Raw genomic sequence first — 10,134 nt, forward strand, 5'->3', positions numbered from 1 at the left:
TCCTGGGGGAAGTATTCCTAAGGCAAGTAAGGCAATTCTACTGAGGAACAGATGATCCCATTGAGGATGGGCCTTCCAGAATAGATATCACTTGGAGGATACTGGGGATAGCTCTGCAGTCTTGAGAGTCACTGGGGATTATCGAATGAATCACAAAAGTGTTGTCAACTTAAAATCTCGCTGGGGACTGTCTTTGGGAATATGATGGTAATGATCAAATGCTTATGCAACACCGAGACCGGGGAGCGAAAAGATCCTTCACAGATTTCCATGAGTCAAAGTAACTTTTGTTTCCAAATGTATTTTCAAGAAAATTATTTTGGTTTTGAAAACACTTTTCACGTTCAAATTTTATTAACAAAAGCAAATTGCATAACAAAATAAAACGGAGATACTGTGAACAAGGAAATTGAATAGCGAAAGGTAAATTTTATTGAAGAATGGTAACTTGCTAAAGGCATAGCTCCATGGAAAATTACAATTTTAAATTGGCAATATGGGAAAGGTTACATTGAATCCAACGACCTACTATCCCTAATGACCAAGACTACCCAAAACCTTGCTCATGAAGAGAGTGATTGGATTTGAAGTGGACTTCTGTAAATGTATCTGCGATGTTTGGTGTCATCCGATGCAGTGAAATGCCATGTCCCTAACTTTTGCCTGGACTGCCCTTTCGGGTTTTCAATCCACCGGGACGCTCATTTTTGCCTAAGCCGCCCTTTCGGGTTTTCAACTTAGCGAGCCATAGTATTATTTTTTCTTTAGGCATAATATTTTCGGACTGCATCGGAGTTCACAGGATGTGCGAGCTCTTCTCCATCCATTGTTGTAAGAATTAGCGATCCTCCGGAGAAGACTGTCTTAACAACAAATGGACCGTCGTAATTGGGCATCCACTTCCCGCGCATGTCCTTGTGAACTGGCAAGATCTTCTTGAGTACAAGTTCTCCTTGTTGAAACTCACGGATTCGGACTTTCTTGTCGAAGGCTCTCTTCATCCGTTTCTGGTATAGCTGCCCATGGCACATAGTCGTCAAACGCTTCTCGTCGATGAGGTTTAGCTGGTCGAATCTGTCTTGAACCCACTCGGTTTCATCTAGCTTGGCTTCCCTCAATACCCTTAAGGAAGGTAGCTCAACTTCAATGGGGAGGACGGCATCCATTCCATATACTAGTGAGAAAGGTGTTGCCCCTGTTGAAGTCCGAACAGTAGTTCTGTATCCATGCAAAGCGAATGGTAACATCTCATGCCAATCCTTGTAAGTCTTAACCATCTTTTGTAGGATCTTTTTGATGTTCTTGTTCGCAGCTTCAACAGCTCCATTCATCTTAGGACGGTATGGAGAAGAATTATGATGTGCAATCTTGAAGGTATCACATAACTCCTTCATAGTCTTATTGTTCAAATTGGTACCATTGTCAGTTATGATCCGACTTGGAACTCCATAACGACAAATAATTTCTTTCCTGATGAAGCGGGCAACCACCTGTTTGGTCACATTGGCGTAGGAAGCAGCTTCTACCCACTTGGTGAAATAGTCAATAGCAACTAGGATGAACCGGTGACCATTGGAAGCTTTTGGCTCAATTGCCCCAATCACGTCAATGCCCCACATGGAGAAAGGCCACGGTGAAGTCAGAACGTTCAACGGTGCAGGAGGAACATGCATTTTGTCAGCGTAGATCTGGCACTTGGGACACTTCCGGGCGTATTGGATACAGTCAGACTCCATCGTTAACCAGTAATATCCAGCTCTTAACATCTTTTTAGACATCGCATAACCATTGGCATGAGTCCCGAAGGTTCCCTCATGAATCTCCTGAAGTAACATGTCTGCTTCATGCTTGTCAACACATCTGAGCAAAACCATGTCGTAACTTCTTTTGTATAACACACCATTGCTGATGAAGAAACGGGATGCCAGTCTTCTCAATGTCTTCTTGTCAAGACAGGAAGCACCCTCGGGATACTCCTGTTTGAGCACATAATTCTTAATATCATGAAACCAGGGCTTTTCATCCACCTCATTTTCTTCGACCACCTGACAGTACGCGGGCTCGGTCCTGCGTTCAATTCGAATGAGAGGTGCTTCATTGACCAATTTGACCTTCCACATGGATGCTAACATGGCTAAAGAATCAGCCACATGATTCTCAGATCTCGGAACATGTTCGAACTTGATCTCGTCAAAATACTTAATCAACTCGATGATGTAGGCTCTATAAGGGATTAAATTCTCGTGCTTCGTCTCCCATTTACCCTTTACTTGATAAATAACCAAGGCTGAATCTCCACTTACCTTGAGAAGTTTGATTCGGAGGTCGATAGCTGCTTCAAGGCCAAGAATGCATGCTTCATACTCTGCGACATTGTTTGTACATTCAAAGTCTAACCTTGCTGTAAAAGGGGTGAACCCACCTTTCGGATTCATCAGAACTGCGCCTATACCATGCCCACTGTAATTTGAAGAACCATCAAACATCATCCTCCACCAGAGACCCGGTTCCGGACCTTCCTCCGGACCTGGCTCTTCACAATCTCTCTTTATCAATAGGATGTCTTCATCAGGAAAGTCGAACTTGAGAGGCTCATAATCTTCTACGGGCTGATCTGCCAGATAATCTGATAAAATACTTCCTTTGATAGCTTTCTGCGGTACGTACTGGATGTCATATTCCGATAGCAACATGTGCCAACGGGCAAGCCTCCCCGTCTGAGCCGGCTTTTCGAAAATGTACTTTATTGGATCCATCTTCGAAATCAATAATGTGGTATGACAAATCATGTACTGCCGGAGACGTCTAGCAGCCCATGCTAGCGCACAACAAGTCTTCTCCAAGAGTGAATATCTGTTTTCACAATCAGTGAACTTCTTGCTTAGATAGTATATGGCATGTTCCTTCCTTCCAGTCTCATCATGTTGCCCAAGTACGCAACCCATAGACTTCTCAAGAACGGTAAGGTACATGAACAACGGTCTTCCAGGAACAGGAGGGATTAAGATAGGAGGCTCTTGCAAGTAATCCTTGATCTTTTCAAACGCCCGCTGACAGTCAGGATTCCAATCAATAGTCTGGCCTTTGCATAGCAACTTGAAGATCGGTTCACAAGTAGCAGTCAAATTAGAGATAAACCTGGAAATATAGTTTAAACGCCCCAGAAAACATCTGACTTGTGTTTCAGTCTGCGGAGCTGGCATGTCTCGAATGGCTCGGACTTTATCAGGGTCTACTTCAATTCCTCGCTGACTGACAATAAAACCAAGTAGTTTTCCAGATCGAATACCAAAGGTACACTTAGCGGGATTCAGCTTCAACTGGTACTTTCTGAGTCGTTCAAATAACTTTATCAAATGATCCAAATGGTCCTCTTCGTTTCAAGATTTGGCGATCATATCATCCACATAAACTTCAATTTCTTTGTGCATCATGTCATGGAAGAGGGCAGTCATGGCCCGCTGATAGGTTGCCCCTGCATTCTTCAAACCGAAAGGCATAACTTTGTAGCAGAAGGTCCCCCAAGGGGTAATAAATGTAGTCTTTTCTCGGTCGGCTGGATCCATCTTGATCTGATTATAACCGGAGAAACCATCCATAAATGAGAAAACTGCAAAACTAGCTGTATTGTCGACAAGGGTATCAATATGAGGCAATGGGAAATCGTCTTTTGGACTAGCTTTGTTCAGATCCCTGTAGTCTACGCACATTCTGACCTTACCGTCCTTTTTGGGCACTGGAACAATGTTGGCAACCCAATCAGGATACTTTGCAACTGCAAGGAAACCCGCATCCAACTGTTTCTTAACCTCATCTCGAATCTTCAAAGCCATGTCAGGTCTCGTTCTTCGAAGTTTCTGTTTGACAGGAGGACATTTTGGCTTAAGCGGTAGTTTGTGAACTATAATATCTGTGTCTAAACCTGGCATATCTTGATACGACCATGCGAACACATCAACGTATTCCTTCAAAAGCTTTATCAACCCCTGCTTGATCTCAGCCCCAAGCATTGTACCAACCTTGACCTCTTTCTTGTCCTCGTCTGTGCCAAGATTAACCAAATCTACCTGCTCCTTATCTGGTTGAAGTTCCGTGTACTCGTACTCGACCAACTTTGTCAGTTCAGTGGGTACTTCAGAATCTTCCTCACCCTCATCTTCAGCTTGATAAATGGGTGAATCCCAATCAGGAGAGACAATATCGTCATTAGATTCAACAAGGTTTGTAATGTCACTGCATGTTGAAAGGCTTATTTTATTACATGTTTAATGAAAATGAGAGAAGTGAAAATGTATTTTAGTTTGTTTTTGAAAAGATTGCCAATTTCATTTTTAAAGGTGAAAAAAAAACAGTGGAACAATTTGGAACAGAACAAAATGCATTTATTAATAATTGTTTGAAATGAAAGGTGGCCCTACAATGCGATCCAATAGCCTGGGGCAGAGCTAATGGATTTGAAAACACAAATGAGACATTAAATTACTTTGACACTGGAAAAATAACAGGAATCTCTATAGCCTCCCAGTTGCTCAATGTTGCACTACTCTTGAACACCAGGTTGCTTAAATCGTCATCTTCATCACCATCGCTGACGGCATTAACTTGAAAACCTCCGTTGATAAACACTTCTTGGTAAATCTTCGGACGCCCTTCGACATTTGTAGAAGCTTTATCATGAGTTGGTCTGTAACCCAACCCGTGGCGATCAGTTTTGGTCTTGACGTTGATTATCTCTCCCCAACCTTCAGGAATGCCCCTGTCAATTGTTGATCTGGTACTCTTTAAGGATGAAAAAGATGGATTACTCTGGCCTTCCACAGTCTCTTCGACCTCCACTAACACCGCATTGGCGATCTCAAGTGCTTGGAAAGAAGTTTCCAACGCGTCTTCATCGGCCTCAATATAACGGAACGAAGATAAATTACTGACCATTAAATCCTCCTCACCGTGAATAATCACCAGCTTATCATCAACTACAAACTTCATCTTTTGGTGCAAGGTAGAAGTCACAGCCCCAGCAGCATGGATCCAAGGTCTTCCAAGTAGACAGCTGTAATTGGGATTGATATCCATGACTTGGAAAGTGATATTGAAAACATGCGGACCAATCAGAATTGGAAGTTCCACTTCTCCAATCACAGCTCTACGAGAACCATCAAACGCCTTGATAATCAAAGAAGTAGGCTTCACCATAGTTTCTTTGTAAGCCAACTTGCTAAGAACTCTCTTGGGTAGGACGTTCAAAGATGAACCGGTATCCACAAGCACCCTGGCTAAATTATCCTCTTGACACTTCGCTGATATGTGCAAAGCACGGTTGTGATTCGGGCCCTCTTTCGGTAGCTCTTCATTGCTGAAGCTAAGAGTATTACATGCGGTAATATTGGCGATCACACTATCAAACTGACCGGTAGTAATATCTTGAGCGACATGAGCTTGCGTCAACACTTTCTGCAAAGCAGCCCTATGAGCGGGTGAATTCAATAACAGAGACAGGATAGAGATCTTCGAAGGGGTCTGATGAAGCTGATCAACGACTTTGTAATCACTCTTCCTGATGATCCTTAAGAATTCAGCATCTGCATCATTAGTAACAACCTCTTTATTTTTATCTCTGGCAGGCACAGCAGTGTTAGTAGTTGTCTCTCTAGGTGGAGCCTCATCAAAACGGGGAGTGTACACGCGACCACTGCGAGTCATCCTGCTTGCCCCAGCTATGTTAGTCACACTTTCACCATCAACCTTCATTTCTTCTCTTGGAATGACCTTCCCAGATTCTTTGTCAATCGCGGTTACATCATACTTCCAAGGTACTGCTTTGGGATCACTGAATGGAAATGGGCTCGGTTTTTCGATAATCAACGGTTTAGGCTGGTCCACTGTTGGAGTAACAGGAGTCGGTATACTGAATACTGGCATGACAGAATTTGGTGCTGGCAAATTAAACACTGGTATCCTACCCCTTGATTCTGGCAAGTTGAAGGTAGGCTCAATTGCGGCTACTTCTTTCACCTGGTTAACTACTTGCAAAAAACCATCATCAATCAATCTCTGAACATCTTTCCGAACCATAACACAACCCTTATCACATCCCTTACAGCTCGTACAACCGATATGGGAAACAGATACTAGGCCTGCTTTAAACAGCTTTGAATGGAATGCCTTGAGTGGAGTCTTAATCTGAGCTACATCAAGGATAGAATTCTCTTCAGACGAAGCATCAATGGCATTAACAGCCCCATGGTCAGGCAAAGGGTTACTTTTGACATTGGGCGGCGGATCGTTGAATGACAGAATCTTCTTTTCCATCAGATCCCTCACAAGGTTTTTCAAAGCATAACAGTTCTCCAAGTCGTGACCTGGCGCACCCTCATGAAATAAACAATGAGCGGCGGCGTTGTAGTTGGCTGGCAAAGGATTCGGAGGCGGTCCCAAAGCTCGAGTAGTGACCAAACCGCGTTGCACCAAGTAAGGATACAACTCGGTGAACGTCATCGGAATCGGTGGACAAGTCTTGTATAGTCTCCTTGGAGCATTCTGGCGAGGTGCCTGGTTCCTCGGTTGTTGACTCGCCTGAGCGTTGGATGCTTGTTGATAGTTCGGAGGCGGATAACCAGGAACCTGTTGCATGGGCTGATAAACGGGCGCTTGTGGAGCTTGTTGGTTGAAAGATGGTGCAACAGCAGCCACGTATGGCGGTGGTGCATACTGAACCGGGTATCCCTGTGGTTGGGGATACTGTGGAGGATATTGATACTGCCTATTCCTTCTCCTATCTGAAGACACAGCATGAGTCTCTCCCTCCTTCTTTCTCTGAGGATTGACGGAAGTCTTCTTAGCTTGGTCCTTCGAACTCATACTGCTAGAACCACTGGACATCTTTCCACTCTTAATAGCTAATTCAACCTTTACTCCAACAGCAACAATATCAGCGAAATTCGTGGTTACACTACCCACCATCCTTTCATAGAACTCAGGACGAACGGTGTCAACAAACCAGTCAGCTAATTCTTTATCAGTCAATGGAGGTTCAACCTGGGAAGCAATTTCCCTCCATCGCTGGGCGTATTCCTTAAAGGTTTCAGAATTTTTCTGCGTCATACTCAAAAGTTGTCTCCTGTCAGGAGCCAAATCCATGTTGTACTTATAGTGCTTAATGAAAGCATCAGACAAATCTTGAAAAGACTTGATGTGAGATTGGTCCAATGTTAAATACCACTTCGACGAGGCACCTTTCAGACTGTCTTGAAAACAGTGGATCATCAACTTGTCATTTTCCACATGGGCAGCCATCCTACGGTAGTACATTATCAAATGGCTTTTCGGACATGTAGTCCCTTCATAGCAGTCAAAGTTCGGAGTCTTGAACTTTGGTGGAATAACTAAACCGGAAACCAAACAGATGTCTCTAGCAGCAGCACCAAAGATCTGGTCTCCTTCCATCTTTCTTAATCTTTTATCAATAGTAACAACCTCCTCGCGGAGCCTATCACGCGGCTGGTACCCTTCATCATTATCATCCAGAATTTCATAAACAGGCTCATTAAGATAAGGCTGCACCCGAGTATGGACATTAGCTTGTGTGAAGGTAGGGACCACCTTTGGAGGCTCGGGAACCAAAGGCACAGTCTGTTGAACGTTCTGTATAACCGGCATGGCTTGTTGACCACTTTGTGCAACTGGCATAGTTTGTTGAACTGACGTAACAACAGGTGGATGTATGAAACTCTGCGAAAGACCATAAGGAAACGGGTTCTCAACTGAAACAACCGGCGGATCTACGGCAGCGGTAGTGTTGATCTCAGAGACCACAGTAGGCTGAGTATCCATCTTTGCATTGATAACCTGAAGTAGTTCCATAATCGTTCCTACATTCCCTCGAAGGTCTGCTAGCTCGTTGTTAACGCGATCCATCTCTTGAGCGTGCTCTTCCATCCTTCTTCGAGCTTGAGCTCTAGTGTTGTATCGATTCAGGGTGACGAAACTGTACGCGTTAGAACCGAGTATGAGACAACCGGGAGACACATGAAATGCAAAATGTGATGCAAAATGCGAATGAAAGATTTCATGGAATTCAAGCCTTTACGAACATCGCGGAATACCACTGGGATCTTTATTTATTAATTTGAAAATGGATTACAAATAAATATTCTTAAAAAATCTTAACAAGGAAAAAAAAATAAAAAAAATAAATAAAAGCTACGAAAGCCCTAAGGAAGCGTAGTCCACGACTTCAACGAGTAGGCGGAGAGTCGGAGGAAAATAAATCCTCGTAGATTCTTCTCTTTTTGTAGGAAAGCACTTCTTCATTCTTCGCCTGCAGCTGCATTTGTAGCTCTTCATTCTCACTGACGATAACCTGATATTTATTTTTCCACGTTTCTGCCTCATGTTGTGATCTCTTCAAAGCGATTTCCAACTTTTCAGCTTCGGACATGAATACTAAAACAGGTTCTCTTCTCGGAGGTAAAGGATCTTGGCGAGGATAAGGCATCTTCAGCTTGATGGCTCTTTCCCGGACCCAACGAAGATAAGGTTCCATAGACACACAATTCGGCTTTCCCAAACTTTCTTTGCCTTTCTTGTGCAAATGACGCCAAGCGGATACAATCTGATCTTGAAGTTCTTTGTCACCCTTAAAGAAGATTTTCTCCACATGAACACTTTTAGGCGGTTCTTTCAAGGGATACCCTAACTGTCGGCGAGCTAGGACTGGATTGTAGCTGATTCCTCCATTAAAACCAAGTAAAGGTACGTTGGCAAAGTCTCCACAGCTGTCGATAATTAGTATTCCATCATACACACGATTATACCAAACGATGTCCGAGTGTGTCAGCGCCATGACCCTTGGTGACCAAAATCCCTTGTCAAGACTCAAAAAAGACTTGGGAAAGTGCGAAATAAACCACTTGTATAATAAAGGCACGCAACAGGTGATCATTCCTCCACCATGAAAATTCCGGAGATGTATGGAATGATAAGTGTTACCCAATAACGTTGGTACTGGATTGTTCTTCATGAATATTTTGATGGCGTTAATGTCAACGAATCCTTCAAAACTTGGGAAGAGTAGCATTCCATAAATAAGCAAAGCAAGGATTGTTTCAAAGGTAGGCATGCTTAAATGATCGGCATAATATTGGGCTTTCTTGATTAAGAAAAGTGTAGGTAACCCTACAGTTCCGCCTTTGGCGATCATATTGCCTTTGATGTCGGACACCTTTAAGCATATGGCTTTAGCAATGTCTTCCTCTTTAGGGTCCTTCTCTAAGAAAGGGAACGGAGACTTATCCATAATAGGTAACCCCACCAACTGAGAGTACTCTTCTAAGGTAGGTAATAGCTGATAATCTGGGAACGTGAAACAATGGTAATCCGGATCATAGAACTGTAGTAACGTAGAAAGAAGCCCATCCTTCACTTGGATTCTCAATAAGGATAATAGCCTTCCGTACTTGTCCTTGAACCCCTCTTGATCTTCAACCAAAGCTCCTAGCTTCCTTAGGTCATCCAACTTAAAATTCTTAAAAGAGTATTTCAAGGTGTTTCTCTTATTGTAATCCATGGTAGCCTGCGATGTTCATAAATAAAGTTTGAATTCCATGAGATGTAATGCAATGTGATGTTTTATGGATGTAATGCACATAAACACACAAAGTCCTAGGTTAAAGGTATATGAGCGGAAGTCAAGGTCTACCCATCCCACAGAGGTATGTACTATAGGGTTAATTGTACCTGCGGAACAAGGGTTCTAAATCGGTGCCCAAAGTCATCAGTCCATCTTTCGGATATTATCAATTTCCCAATTGACTCGGTGGTTAATAATATTCTCAAGAGAACCTCTTTTGAGTGTGGTATCGCGTAGCAACTATTTTGGGATTACTCCCTCATAGTCCCCGCACTACGTCCTATATAAGGCCAAAGTGGTGTTAAGGTAACTACGGTCCCCAGTGTCATAGGCTCCCATCGAAGATAGTAAGTGTCTTCACGATTACTCGTTCAACAGAACTACCTTTCAAAAGGGCCTCAACTGAGCGGTGATTCTCAAGTCGGCTTGGTCGGGATTCAACTCCCTATAAGCTTCGTTGAATCTATCACCTCCTATAATAAGTTCACTCAAATCCGGGTGTAGGA

General features: G+C 43.2%; 1 protein-coding gene across 1 annotated transcript; it reads right to left on the reverse strand.

The window, feature by feature from the left end:
- Positions 1 to 8,233: 8,233 nt before the first annotated feature.
- On the reverse strand, positions 8,234 to 9,565 carry LOC127099861 (uncharacterized). Its single transcript, XM_051037412.1, has one exon. It carries the CDS (start codon positions 9,563 to 9,565, stop codon positions 8,234 to 8,236), a length of 1,332 nt encoding a protein of 443 aa, XP_050893369.1.
- Positions 9,566 to 10,134: the final 569 nt, after the last annotated feature.

This window comes from Lathyrus oleraceus, chromosome 1 (genome assembly GCF_024323335.1).
Source record: "Lathyrus oleraceus cultivar Zhongwan6 chromosome 1, CAAS_Psat_ZW6_1.0, whole genome shotgun sequence".
In the NCBI taxonomy this organism is placed as follows: Eukaryota; Viridiplantae; Streptophyta; class Magnoliopsida; order Fabales; family Fabaceae; genus Lathyrus; species Lathyrus oleraceus.